The sequence below is a fragment of the Eimeria acervulina genome, genomic scaffold (assembly GCF_000499425.1).
Source record: "Eimeria acervulina Houghton genomic scaffold, Eah_scaff41, whole genome shotgun sequence".
NCBI classification, from domain to species: domain Eukaryota; phylum Apicomplexa; class Conoidasida; order Eucoccidiorida; family Eimeriidae; genus Eimeria; species Eimeria acervulina.
Window position 1 is genome coordinate 10,799 of NW_013549825.1, and position 14,518 is coordinate 25,316.

Sequence of the window (14,518 nt, forward strand, 5' to 3'; positions counted from 1 at the left end):
AGCAGCTTCTGGAGCAGGGTTGTACTTGCGATAGTGCGCAGTAGCAGGTGCAGCAGCATGGATGTCTTGGTGTATTGAGGGCTGTCTTAAAGTATTTCGTTGCAGTTCATTTGCTTCTTTTGTTAAATCTGATGAGAAGAGGGGCTTTAGCTTCCCCGTCATTTTCCTTGCTAAAGCTTTTGCTGCTGCAGGCGCCCCAGAGAAACTCAGCCGGGGGGTCCCTCTGTCTCTTCTGCTGCTGCTGCGGAGGCGGCTGGGGGCCCTCTCTTCCCAGCTGTCTTCACCGCGTTCAGCAGCAGCAGCAGCAGCAGCAGCTGCTGCTGCTGCTGCTGCTGCTGCTGCAGGAGAGTAGTAGGGGTATCCCCAGCTTGGCTCGCTAGACCTTCGCTCTCTTCGTGGCCTTTCGCTTTGTGGGGTTTTGTCGGCAGCAGCAGCAGCAGCAGCTGCTGCTGCTGCTGCTGCAGGAGACAGGAAAGGGAGATAATTTCCTTGATTAGTTTTGCTGCTGCTGCTTCTTCTGTCTCCTCTCGGCCTCCTCCTCTCTGCACCAATTGCTTCGCCTTTCCAGCATTCAGTCGAATCTGCTGCTGCTGCTGCTGCTGCTGCTTCTATAGCCTCCCAGTCCTCATCCTGCTGCTGCTGCTGCTGCTGCAGGAGACTATTGTTCCGGGCTGTCAAGTAGGAGGGGGCCCTGTTGGCTGCCCCTGTGATCATTTTTTTGTTTCGTCTCTCGTCTCTTTGTTGCAGTGAAGCATCCCTTTGTCTTGATATTCCCTCTGCAGCACTGTGCTGCTGCTGCTGCTGTTGCTGCTGCGGCTTCCTAGTCTTCTCGCTGCTGCTGCTGCTGCGACCTCTGCTGCAGCTGACGCTGCTGCAGCTGGCGACGTTGCTGCTGCTGCCCTGCCTTGGAGTCAAAGGGACGCGTTCAGGAGGGGCCTGGTCTTCTTGCTGCAGCAGCTGCTGCAGCTGCTGCTGCCGCAACTGCTGTTGTTGCTGCAGCTGCTGCTGCTGCAGACGCGCAAGGCCCTCGGGTGTCTCCTCACCTAAATTCTCATCTTCTTGGGGTGGGCGGTTTCTGGGGGTTGCTGCTGCTGTTGATGCTGTGGCTGCTGCTGCTGCTGCGCGAGCAGCAGCAGCAGCAGCAGAGGCAGCAGCGGCTGCTGCAGCAATCTGCTGTCGTCCTTCTGCTGCTGCTAGGGCTTCATCTTCCCATTGCTGCTGTTCTTGCTGCACCTCCACAGGCAATGCAAACACTGCAGCGTCATCGCTCATAGCAGCAGCATCTGCTGCTGCTGCATTCTTCCCTCGCCGCCGTTGCTGCTGCTGCTGCTGCTGCCGGTTGCTGTATTGAAGTACTTCGTCATCGCTGCTGCTATCTTCTAGTCTTTCTTCTTCTTCTTTTTCTTCTTCTAAGCCAAAGATGTCTTGAAGAGGAGTTTCAACTGATATATCTGTAGCCACCCCCACGTCTGCTGTTCTTTCCTGCTTCGCTGCTGCTGCTGCTGCTGCTGCTGGATGTGATGCTGACACTGGAAGAAAAGGCAGCCCGTGCGGTTGTTGTTGCTGCTGCTGCTGCTGCTGCTGCTGCTGTATGATTGGGTCTCTGGGTGTATAGGCAGCTTCTCCGCAGATATTTGTCTGTTTTCTCTCTTTTCTTGTTTTTATTTCTTGTGCAGTTTCTCTTCTTTTGTTGCTGCATGCAGCTGCCAGCCCCGAGTTAATACCCCCAAATCCAAACACATCTCCGCAGCTGTCTGCTTCTTCATCTGCTGCTGCAGCTGCAGCAGCAGCAGCAGCAACGCCTACCTCTGCTGCATGGAAGGAGCTGTAGTCCTGATCTGCTGCATCGGCATCAGCAGCAACATTGAATATGCTCGGGGTCTTCCTGCGTCTGCTGCGCCTCTCAGCAGCAGCAGCAGCAGCAGCAGTTGCTGCTGCTTCTGCTGAGTCTGGTGCACCCTCGCGGGGAGTGTTTTCGCTGGTGTGTACGCGACCCAGCAGATGCCTGCTAGGCTGGGCTGCTGCTGCTGTTGCTGCTGCTGCTTCTGTTGCTGCTGATGATGATCTCGGCTGCTGGGGGAAGGCAGGGACCGGTACGGCCTGCAGCTTCTGGCTGCTGCTGCTGCTGCTGTTGCTGCTGCTGCTTAAGCGTTTCTTTTCTCTCTCTCGGCGGTACTCCGAGAGAAAGGACTGCTGTTGCTGCTGCAGCAACGCCAGCTGCTGCTGCCGCTGCTGCTGCCTCCGGGCACCTTCCCAATGTTCATCAATCAGCCGCTGCAGCTCCTCCTCAGCTCGCCGTTCTTCGTCTATTTTCATTTGCTGTTGCTGCTGCAGCAGCTGCTGCTGCTGCTGCATGAGCTGCTGCTGCTGCTGCAGTAGCTGCTCCTCCTCCTGCTGCAGCAGCTGCTGCTGCAGTTCTTCCTCCTGCTGTTGCTTCAGTTGTTCTTGCTGCAAATCCTCTTCCATTTGCTTCTGCCGCATCTCTTGCTGGAGCACTTGTTGCTGCAGCAGCTGCTGTTGCTGCTGGAAGCCCTCGAAGCTTGTGCTGCTGCTGGCTGCCCTGGCGTTGTGCAAGTCAGAAGGCAGCCGCTGCTGCTGCTGCAGCTGCTGCGAGGCTCCCCGCGGTGTCCGTGCAGCGCCACTGAGGCGTTCACCCACATTTACTCCCACAGGCAACCTCTGCTGCTGCTGCTGCTGCTGCTGCTGCTGTTGCTGCTGGTTTTGCTGCTGCTGTCGGTTGCTGTGTGAGCTTTTGTTTCTGCTGTTAGTTCGGTTGCGGGGACTCCTGAAATTTTCTTTTGCTTCATTTATCGCTTCCAAGTCTTGAGATTGCTGCTGCTTCAGCATCTGCTGCTGTAGCATCTGCTGCTGCAGCATCCGCTGCTGCTGCTGCTGCTGCTGCTGCTGCTGCTTTTCTAGGGTTGTTAATCTATCAAATCTTTCTCTTAGTTGTCTCTCTCGCATTTTTTCTTTTCTTGAAGCGGATATACCCCAACCCCCAACGAGAGCCTGCGTTTCCTGATCGCGGCGCGAGGGCCTCCGTCTGCTGCTCTCTGCTGCTGCTGCTGCTGCTGCTGCTGCTGCTGCAGCTGCTGCGGTTGTTGTTGGGGGAGCCGAGGCCGGCAATGATTGACGGGGAGTTCGTAGCCCCTGCTGCTGCAGCAGCTGCAGCTGTTGCTGCTGTTGCAGCTGGTGCTGCTGTTGCAGCTGCTGCTGCAGCTGCTGCTGCTGAGCGTAAGAGAAGCTGCTCTGGGGAGCGGGGGTGAAGGCATAGTGAGACGAAGTCGAGACAAACTCCGCAGGGCGGCGTCTGCTGCTTGTCTCCTGTTGCAGTGTGCTGCTGCTGCTGCTGCTGCTGCTGCTGCTGCTGCTGCCGCTGAAGACTTTGCTGCTTCCCTCTCTCTGCATGCGGAGCTCCCTGCTAGCGGCTGAAGTTGGGGGGCCCCCCGCAGCACCCTGCGGGCCCCTGCTGCGTGTCTCTCTAAGGAAGGGCACCGCTTCTACTGCAGCAGCAGCAGGTGCTGCTGGTGCTGCTCCTGCTGCTGCTGCTTCAGGGGAGCGCTGTGTCCCTCTAAGAGAGTAGAAAGGCAGCTGCTGATTTGCTGAATCACTAACAAGGCCGATGCTTGCAGGAGAAACGCTAAAGTCTGAGCTGCCACAGAAATCCCTCTGGGCCCCCCGCCTCCAGCTGCCTCCCTCGCTCCTTGCTGCTGCTGCTGCTGCTGTTGTTGCTCCTGTTGCTGCTGAGACTGCTGAAGCGGTTCTTGCTGCACTAGCAGGGAGAGCTTCGGTGTCATTGTTGTACTGGGAAACGCCACCGCGGCGTCGCAGCAGCAACAGCTGCTGCAGCTGCAGCTGCTGCTGCTGCTGTGTGGGGCTGTGGGAGAGGGGGGCCCCCATAGGGGGCCCCTCGCCTGCAGCAAGAAGCCCCGCTAGGCTGCTGCCAGCAGACGCGCGTGTAGACTGTGCAGAGGGGCCCCCAGTAGAGGGGGGGCCCCCAGAGGATGTGGGGCCCCCTGAGGTGTATCTGGGGTCTGATGAATCATAAGGAGACAGCGCCAAAGGAGGCAGCACTCCCTCCAGTGTGACACGTTGCTGCTGCTGCTGCTGCTGCTGCTGCTGCTGCTGCTGCTGCTGCTGCTGCTGCTGCTGGGAAGCAGCAGCAGGAAGGGAGTGAGAAAGGAAGTCGAAGACAAGAGGGGGTGATGGAGGTGATACAGAAGCACTTCTATTGGGGTGTCTCTGTCTCTTCTGTCTCCGCGTTAGAAAAGTTGTAAAGACAGCTTCTGCTTCTCCTTCAGATAGCGCATCAACTTCTGCTGCTGCTGCATCTTCTGTTGCTGCTGCATCAGCTCTCTTCCCCACGTCTGGCAGCAGCCTGTCGCTCCCCACGTTAGGGAACAGCAGCATGCTGCTGCTGCTGCTGCTGCTGCGAACCCACGCAGCAGCAGACCGCTGCTGCTGCGCAACTTCCTGCAGCAGCCGCTCTTGTATCTCTTCAGCCTCATCTTCTGCAATTAGGGGGGCCCCCAGGGGCCCCCCGAGAGACCCTCTGCTGTTTAAAGACGTCAACTGCTCTAACGAGTCTTGCAGCAGAGGCGGCGGGGATGCGCATGCAGCAGCAGCAGCAGCAGCAGCAGCAGCAGATTTGGGGGACTGGGGGCCCTCCTCCCGCAAGCCAAACAAGGAGTTCCTCAACTCCGTCGCAGCAGCCTCAGCAATCTGTGAACATGCTGCAGCAGATGTAGCAGCAGCAGCAGCAGGTGCTGCTGCTGCTTCAGGCTTCGACTCCTTCGCACCTGCTGCTGCTGCTGCTGTTGCTGTTGCAGCGTCTGAGCCGTCTGTTGCGTCTAAATAAGCAACGCAATCTTCCCTAGGGTTGGTCCTCTTAGGAGAGAGAACTGCTGCTGTTGCTGCTGCTGCTGCTGCTGGGTCAGAAGAGCTGTAAGGTCCGACTGCATCATCATCAGAGGCAGCAACAGCCGGAGCAACTGCTGCTGCTGGTGTTTTTTCGGTGGCCTCTTCTTGCTGCTGCACTTCCAGCTCATTTTGCTGCTGTTGCTGCTGCTGCTGCTGTGGCTTCTCTTCCTGATCGGACTGCTGCACATGCTGCTGCTGCTGCACTTCCAGCTCATTTTGCTGCAGCTGCTGCTGCGCTTGCTGCTGCTGCTCTTCCTGTTGCATCTGCTTTCCCTCATCCTCTTGCTGTTCTTCCTTCTGCAGTTGCTGCTGCTCTTCGTGCTGCAATTGCTGCTGCACTTCGTGCTGCAATTGCTGCTGCTCTTCGTGCTGCAGTTGCTGCTCTTCCTGCTGCTCTTCTCGTTGCCTTTGCTGCTGCTCTTCCTGTTTCAATTCCTGCTGCTCTTCCTGCTTCAATTGATGCTGCTCCTCCTGCTGCTGCTCTTCTTGCTGCAATTGCTGCCGCTCCTCCTGCTGCAGTTGCTGCTGCTCTTCTTGCTGCAGTTTCTGCTGCTCTTCATGCTGCAACTCCTGCTGCCCTTCCTCCTGCAACTGCTGCTGCTCTTCCTGCTGCAGTTGCTGCTCCTCCTCCTGCTGCAGTTGCTGCCGCTCTTCCTTTTGCAGTTCCTGTGGCTCTTCCTGCTGCGGCTGCTGCTGCTCTTCTTGCTGCAGCTTATGCTGCTCTTCCGCTTGCTGCTTCTGCTGCTCTTCCTTCTGGATTTGCAGCTGTTCTTGCTCATGCTTCTGCTGCAGCTGTTTCTGCTCTTCCTGCTGCAGCTGCTCTTCCTTCAGTTGATTTTGCTGCTGCTCTTCCTGTTGCAGTTGCTGTTTCTGCTGCTCTTCCTGCTGTTGCAGCTGCTGCTGCTGCAGCTGCTGCTGTGGCGGTTGCTGCTGCAGCGGTTGCTGCTGCTCGTTCTGAGGGTGAGCCTGCCATTCGTTTTCTACTGACTGTTTGTCTTGCTGCTGCTGTTCGTCTTTTTGCTGCGGCAGTTGGACGCCTTGCGACTGCTGCTCTTGCTGCTGCTGCTGCTGCTGCTGCTGTTGCTGCTGCTGTTTTTCTGCTCCCCTTAAAAAGCTGAGGGAAGCAGCAAACATTGATCTGGGAGAGGAGTCATCGGCTGCTTCTGCGCATCTGCGGTGTAGCGACAGCAGCTCCTCTTTGCTTCTACTTAGTTGCTTCTGCTGCAGCAGCCCTCGCAGCACTTGCTCGTTCGGTTCCTGCTGCAGTCGCTTGCTTAACAATGGTGCTTCTGCTGCCAGCAGCAGCGGCTGCTCCCGCTGCAGCCGATCCAGCAGGTCGCACAGAGAGCGAAGCAGCGCCGCTTCTGACTCCGCAGCAGCTGCATCTGCTGCAGCTGTTGTTGTTGCTGCTGCTGCTGCTTCAGTGTCCTGCAATGCAGCAGGAAGAGGAGAAAAGGTGGCGTCCTCCACCTCTTCATCGAAGGGATTCGTGGACACTTTTGGAGCTGCTGCTGCTGCTGCTGCTGCTGCTGCAGCTGCTGCTGCTTCAGGGGCTTCGCGCCGCTGCAGCGCAGCGGAAACAGCAGCCTCACGCTTCTGCTCTTCTACCATCAGCTCTGTTTGCTGCAAATTGCTGTCGGCTGCTGGTATTGCTGCTGCTACTCCTTTGCTGCTGCGGCGGCGACGCTGAGCGGCTTTGACTGTGCAGTTGCTGCGGTTGCTGCTGCTGCGCTTGGTGTTGCGTCTGCTGCTGCTGCGTTTGCTGCTGGGGTGGCTGTTGCTGCGGTTGCTGCTGCTCTGCTGCTGCTGCAGAGGGTTTGCTGCTGAGGCCCCAGCGGCTTGGAGGCTGTTGCCCCCAAATGACGTCTGCTTTTGCATCACAAGCGACTGCCTTGTTGCTGCTGCGTTTGCTGCTGCTGCTGCTGCTTGTGGGCTGCTGCTTGCTGCTGCTTCCCCCTTGTTAACAGGTGGAGAGATGCTGGCGATTAAAGAGACTGAGGATGACGAGCTGCTGCTGCTGCTGCTACTGCTGCTGCGCCTTACACCGCTGCATGCAGCAGCTCGGAGTTCGTTTTGCTGCTGCAGCACAACGACGGGCGGAGGCTGAGCAGTGGCGGCATCTGTCGATCTTAGCGTAGCCAGCACCTGCGCATACACCCCAAAACCCTAAACCCTAAACCCTAAACCCTAGAGGAGATGATGGTGAGAAGGCCCGTGGCGTACAAAGACGCATTTCAAAGAATAAAAAGAAAAAAGAAGACAGGCTAAAAGAGTGCAAATCGAAAGAAGCAAATAACAGAAATGCAACAAGAAAAATTAAGAAAGAACGGGAAGCATAAACTAAAAAAATATATAATAAAGAACAGCAAGCAACGCATGCAAGAGAAGATAAAGAAAAAGAATAAAAATAAATAGGGAAAAGGGTAAAAAGAAAACAATAGAAGGAGAACAGACGAAGAATATACATAAAATAAAAAAGATAAACAACTAGAAAGAAGAAAAAGAATAAACATCAATCCCCAAGAAAGATAATAATAGAAATAATAATATGAGAATAAATGAACACAAGCAAAAAGAGACGAGACAAAGAAAGAAACAAAATAAAGACACAGAGAGAAGAAGAGAGAGTTGCGTTAAAGTGTTATAAACAAAAAGAAGAAAGCGAAGGCAACAACAGTGAAAAATTTTTAAAAATAATAAAAATAACAGTAAAAAATAAAAAAGAATAATAACAACGAAAAGAATAGCAAGAAAAAGAGAGTAACAATAAAAAGGATAGCAAAAATAAAAGAATAATAACAGCAATAAAAAGATAACAGTAAAAATAGTAATAACAATAAAAAGAATAAAAAGATAATAAAAAGATAGAAAGAAAATAAAAAAGGAAATAAAAAGAATAATAATAATAAAAAGATAATAAAAAAAGAAGAGAATAGCAACGAAAAAGACAACAAGAATAGATGAAAAACTAATAATAAAGGGATAATAATAAAAGATAATAATAAAAATATAATAAGAAGAATTAGAAAAAAAAGATAATAATAAAAAGAATTAGAAAATAAAAATAATAAAAAGATAATAAAGAAGAAGACGGTTCTTTTGTTGTGATTTACGGGTCACGTGCCAAAGTCTGCAGCCGCTGAAGCCCGGCGGTTTCTAAGGCCCTTCCTGCCTCTCGAGCAAATGCTTTAGATTGAAGAGAAAGTAAGACTGCTGAAGCCTCGCCGAAGCGCCTTTTATCAGCAGCAGCAGCAGCAGCAGTAGAAGCAGCAGCAGTAGGAGGTGAGGGGGGTGCTGCTGGTAGGGCTGCAGCTGCGGGAGAGGAAGAGACACCAATGGGAGCTAGGGAGAGAGATGCAAGTAGATGGGGCTGCTGCTGATGCAACTTCGGCTGCTGTTGTTGTTGCTGCAGCAACTGCTGCTGCTGCTGCTGCTCGCGGAAGGCCTTAGGTAGAGGCGTCTTCAGTGAACAGAGCTGCAGCTGCCAGAAGACCGAAGATGCACGTTGCTGCACAGCGAGGGAGTAAGAGTACCTGCAGCAGCAGCAACAACAACAGCAGCATCAATTGTTATTGCAGCAGCAGCAGCAGCAGCAGTTGTTGCTGCAGCAGCGGCAGGAGCATATAAACGATAAAACAGAGATGTAGCAAGCAGACCAAGAGACAAGAACAGGGCGAGAAGGCCCATCCGCAACTTTCTCCTTCTCTATAAAACATAGAGAAGAAGAAATATACAAAATAATTTGGGGTGTATGTACACATAAACAGTAAGAAGACGAAGATAGAGCTGTTAGGGTCACCTGACTGACTAAGCCATCTACGAGGCGAGCGGTTCTCCTGGTCTTAAGGGGGTTATATTAGGGCGAATTAAAGGCAAAAATAAACCATATTAGATTAGAATATGTAATTAAAATGAAAAATGCAAATAAACCAGCACAAATACGAGCACAAACCGTCTATTCTCTGCAAAGAGGCATAGGCCCTACTGCAGCTACATCAGTAGCAGCAACACCCACCAGCAGATCCTCCTCAGCGGCACTTCTGTATAAAAATTGTTGAATATTTACACTAAATTAAATTCAGTAAACAATTGAAGATATAAATACAAATAATACAACATTTAGCAGCAGCAGCGCAGCAACAGCAGCAGCAGCAACAGCGGCCCCGTGACCTCATCGGCTCTGCCGCCTGTCGTTCGGGCTCGCTGCGCAGATCTTTGAAAAAATTGGGTGAAAAACACAAAAAAAATACTCCAAAAATGCATTTAAACCAATAAATAAGAGGAAAAACAATGCAATTCACCCCTATAAAGGTAAACTAAAGAAAAAGAAATATATTTGCACACGCGCACACCTACTATGCAACAAGGGAAACAGCTGCATATACCACATCTTCTTCTTTTATTGAAATAACCCTCAAATAAACCTTCAGCATTTATAGGCATTATTATTCAAGATAAACGAAGAGATAAAACCCGCGTTTAATAGTTTATTGCGGAGAGATCGAGACAGCATGCGTACAACAAAACACGGAAGAAACACAAAAAAAAGCTGCATGTACAGATACACATATATGTTATGATGCAGAGATGGAGGTAAAGACTCACGTGCTTGTCCATTGGGCTGTCTCTATATCATAATTGATATGTGGGCGCCCCACGAGACACAGAATACTGGAGCCATCTCCTAGATAACCACCTGCAAGAGAGATTGCTGCTTTGAGGCGTCTGTCAGTGAATTTGTCTTTGAGCTGAAATGCAGCAATTTGTGCGCATAGAAGCAGAAGATCCAGCAAAGAAGCCAGAAAACAAACCCCCAACACCGCATTCTTTGTTCGCTGCTGCTGCTGCTGCTGCCGCTCCTCTCCATCTACCCCTTTGATTTTCGGCATGGAGAAGATAATAGCAAAAATACCCACAAGAGCCACCAGCTGCAAAGCGGCTCCTGCAAAGAAATGCATGCGTTGTTTCTTTGATGTTTGAATGCTGTCTTTTGTAATTGTCTCTTGTATATTATCGCTGCAAGTTTGCTGCTTCCGTGGAGTCAAAAGACCTAAAGCTAGCAGACGGCCCCCCACCCCCAGCAGCGTTAGCAGCAGCAACAGCACTGCTCTGCTGCTGCTGCAGCAGAGACAGAGCATGCATGCAGCAGCAGCAAACTGAACCCCTGAGTTAAAGCTCCGGATCTCCGCGCAGCATAAAAGACAAACCTCAATGCGCTGGAAGACAAAACTGTAGAAACTAGGGAAACGCAAATACCCCAATGCAATAAAGCCAACCAGGAACAGCAAAAACAACAAAGACACAAACAACAGCATCGCCGCTGCACACAACACACACACACACGCAGCAGCAGCAGCAGCAAGCAGCAACATATAATACACAAGAAGAGCTGCTCCTATACGCCTTATTTCGGTGTGTCTATACAGTGCATGCGGGACAGACAGTGTTAATACTTTTAATAAAAACCTTTACGTACGTTGCTACCCAGCAATCAATCTGCCGCTGTTGCTGCTGCTGGTACTGTTGCCGCTGCTGCTGCTAAGGGGCGCCTTACTGATGCGTATGTCTGCTGTATAGAGTCGGCTTTCTTCTAGCTGCAGCAGCAGCTGCTGCTCGTTTGCTGCTTGTTTGGCGATGCTCACGCAGCAGAGGCTCACGAGGACAAGCAACTGCAGCAGCAGCAGCCACAAGGCTGTGTAGCTGCCCCCGCTGCTGCTGCTGCTGCCCCCGAAGCGGATACGGAGACCGAAGAAGCAGCAAAACAGCAGCAGCAGTGCGTGCGGCACTCCTCTTGTGCACAAGAAGACTAAAACATAAGTGAATAAAGCCCCTAAAAACAAAGTAAAGGCCTCCCACTTAGTGGGGAGGGCATCGATTAGGGTGTATAGGCAGCTTGCTTTGCCTGGCTCTCGGTAAAGCTGCGCTGTGCATCTTGTTGAGGTTGTCTGCTGTCTCTTTTCTTGCTGCTCCTCCGCGCATGCAGTGATCTCCTCTTTCTCGTGGAGGCCTAAGCTTGGGTCTGTTGCAGCTGTCTCCTTTGCTGCTGCGTTTTCTTCTGGAGACAGGTTGCTGTTGTCTTTCGTTGCTGCTGCTTGCTGCAGCAGCGCGAGAGCCTCTGTCTGTCCCCTTCCCTGTTTTGTCTCTTCTCTGCTGTCTCCTTCTTCTACCTCTGCACTGTCTCCTGTCTCCTCTTCTGTCTCTGTCTGACTGAGATGGGGCCCCTCAGCTGCACCAGCCACGCAATGCCCTGCGGCACTCCCATCTGCTGCTGGCTCTGCTGTTGCTGCTGCTGCGGGGGCCTCTGCTGCTCTTGATGCTGCAGGATCAGCTGCTGCAGCTGTTTCCACCTCTGTTTCTGCTGCAGCTGCTGCTGTTGACTGCTGCGTGTTTGCTGCTTGTGGAGTGGACGGAGTTGCTGCTGCTGCTGCATGATCGGTTGCTGCTGTTGGTGCTGCTGCTGCTGCATTGGGTTGATGCTGCTGTCCGTCTGTTTGTTCAGGCGCGTCATGGTGCTGCTCTGTCTCTTCTTGCTGCGTGCTGCTGCTGCTGCCTTCGAGGGTACGAGTTGCTGCTGCTTCCGCTAGGGCTTGGTTGAGGAGTTGTGATGGGGGTGGGTCTGCCTGAGATTTTTTCTTTTGTGCTGCTGCCAGCAGCTCTTTGGACTGCCACGTCTTCAGCACTTGATGAAATTCATTGCGGGAGACTCCCGGCTGCAGTTCAGGTGTATAGGCAGCTCCGTCGGCGGCCTCCAGCTCTGCAGCACTTTGGGGTAGAGAGTCCTGGGGGCCTTCAAGAGGAGGGGAAATAGACTCTGTAGCTTCTGCTGTTGCTGCTCCTGCTGGTATCGTTTCTGGTTCTGCTGCAGCTGCTTCCGCTGCTACTGCTTCGGCTGCTGCTGCTGTCGCTGGGTCTCCTGAAGGGCTCTGCTCCTTCGCTGCTGCGTGGCAGAGGAGAGGCTGAAAGAGAGGAGACACTTGCCGGTCTTTGCGCCTGCACTGTCTCCTGTCTTGGCTGGAGCTCAGCTGTCTAGACATCCCACGGAGAGGTGTGGGGGCCCCGTCTATGCATGTAGTTTGTCTCTTGCTGAGGCTGAAGCCTTCTGGGGCAGGGGCAGCAGCAGCACCAGCAACAGGAGCTGTTGCTGCAGCAGCAGCAACACCGCGCTGCTGCCGCACAACAGGGGGACTCAAAGGGACAAGAGGTAAGCTGTTTTCTTGATTTGTCTCCGTTGCGGTCTGCTGTCTCTTCTGTGCATCAAGGAGACTGCTGTGTCTCTGCCCGTACTGGAGTGTATGTCTCCTCTCCCTCTCGTTGCTTCTCGTTGCATGCAAAGAAGCGAGAGAGGCCTTTAGGGCCCTAGGAACCTCCCCAACCCCGCGGTGTACGTACACCCGAAGGCTCTTAGCTCGCTCCCGCAGCAGCAGCTGCTGCCGCCGCGACAGCAGCAGTGCGCGTGTGCGGCGCCCCGCTGTCTGCAGTTTGTGCTGCAGCGGCTGCAACACCTGCTGCTGCGATCTCCCTAGGGACCCCTTCTCCACTCTCTTCTCTGCAGCACTAAGGGTCCCGCTCTCCTTCAGCCCCGCAGCTGCTAGCCGCCGCCCAAGAGACCCTGTGCACTGTCTGTATACTCTCTGGAGGGGCTCCGTAGCCAGAGACACACGGGTGTACGGGTGTGTCTCCCTCTCTGCTGCAGCAGCTCCACGAACATCTGCTGGTGCAGCAGCAGCAGGAGGAGACACTCCATTAACTGAAGCCCCTAAAGCCCTTTTTGAAACCATCCGACTGTCTGCTGCATCGATTGGGGCCCCCAGGGGCCCTTCTCTCTTTGGGGCCCCCGGGGGCCTCCGTCTCTGGGGGGCCCTCAGAGTCCCCTCTTTCTGAAGGGCCTCCGGCTGCCCTTGTCGCTGCGGGGCCTCCAGGGGCCCCTGCGTCTGGGGGGCCCCCAGGGGCCCCTGTGTCTGGGGGGGCCCTAAGGGGGCCCCGAAGGAGACGCCTCTGTTAGCTGAGGGGCCCCTGGACTGCGTCTTGGACAAAGTAGAGGCACTTGCATCTGCAGCAAACAAATACAAAAAATGAAGACACACTGCGCTCTTTGTTTCTGCTGTGAGTTGAGAAGAAGGTAGCGTGCAGATAGGAGACAGAGGAATAGGGATAAAGGAGACAGAAAAAAAACAGAGAAGAGCCACGGGAGACAAAGAGACAAACTAGACAGACAGGGGGAACAGAAGAGAAGACAAAAAGACGGACAAAGGAGAGAGAAAGAAACCCAAACGAATCTACAGCGTCCGCCTTACTGCGTTGTCTGTTTTTACTTTCTCTCCGAGCCTCATCAGGGACAGAGGAGGCGGCAGGAATGCCATTTGATTGAATAAACGGAGAAGAAGAAGAAGAAGAAGGAGAAGAAGAAGAAGAAGAAGAAGAAGAAGAGGGGAGAGTCTGGGGGGGGCTAGAGGGACACCCTGCACCCCCCGCTAGAGCGGAGACAGGAGGAGGCCTGAGCCCCTCTTTGTCTCTTTTTGCTGCTTCTCCTTCGCCCTTCTGCATTTCGAGGTGCGCTCTTTTCAGTGTACAGACAGCAGAAATAGAAGGGGAGAGAGTGTCTGTACAAGAGCTAGAATAAGAAAACGGAGCAGTGACGGTGCTCCAGTGGACTTATACTAATGCGGGGGATGCGGAGAGGAAGATCATGCAGAAGAGAGCGTTGTCCAACAGCTCCCGGCTCTCATTCCTTGTTTCCTTATACTTCTGCTGCTGCCTTTGCTGCTGCTGCTGTTGCTGCTGCTGCTGCTGTAGCTTCTGCTGTGTTAGGAACTCGGGGGAGTAGGCCACTGTATTATTGTCGTAGCAGATGATGGTCTGTTGCGGGTGAAAATACCTCTTTTATGATGGGTTGGTTTTGATTTAAACAAATAACAAATAATATTCAAAAAAAGAATCAAAGTAGGGCCTTAATAAGATGCCCTCACAAGCCTGCGATTCGCAACCAACCACTGCCGAAACGCCAGAGAAGAAAACGGCTTGGATCTGGGGTGGAATGTTTTGGGTAGCTAAAATATTGCAAATTCTAAAAGGAATTATATTTGTGGCTTGTTAGTACACATGAAAATTCAGAAAAAAACACATTTAAAGAGCGAAACTGCAGCGGCGCGACGCGCGGGAGGCAGCAGCAGTCCGTTCCCAATCCAGGGCGGCGTCGCTGCGTATTTTCTCTGGAGCTGCTGTTGGTTTCTGTTGGCCAAATGCTTACTAACACTGAGGAAAATCGTTTTAATTATTTATGCAAAATGTCTGTTGTCGCTTGAGGAGTATTTCGGGCTCTAATGACCTTCTTGTAGGTGTAGCAAACGTGCAGCAGCCTCCCTCCCACAAGGCCACCGGTCCCTTAGGCTCGCGGACCGCCAGGAGAGAAAAAGGCGCAGTGTTAAATTAATAATGATTTTTTGTGTTATTTTCCCTTTGTTTATTATTTGAAATTGTTTTGAAACGCTGTTATTCAAAGGATTGAGGCCCACTATGCCGCCTTTTCCCCAGGTCATACGGTGGCAGTCTTCACGCCGCCCATTACAAACTTGGCTGAAACTCGTATTTCTAGATGCAA

General features: G+C 52.8%; 1 protein-coding gene across 1 annotated transcript; it reads right to left on the reverse strand.

The window, feature by feature from the left end:
* Positions 1 to 206: 206 nt before the first annotated feature.
* EAH_00008550 (hypothetical protein, conserved) lies at positions 207 to 13,464 on the reverse strand (the record flags this gene model as incomplete). The annotated part of the gene is made up of 7 exons (XM_013395541.1): positions 207 to 274; positions 549 to 7,065; positions 8,132 to 8,453; positions 9,526 to 9,668; positions 10,128 to 10,240; positions 10,475 to 12,970; positions 13,215 to 13,464. The coding sequence occupies 7 exons, from the start codon at positions 13,462 to 13,464 to the stop codon at positions 207 to 209; spliced, it is 9,909 nt and encodes a 3,302-aa protein (XP_013250995.1).
* Positions 13,465 to 14,518: the final 1,054 nt, after the last annotated feature.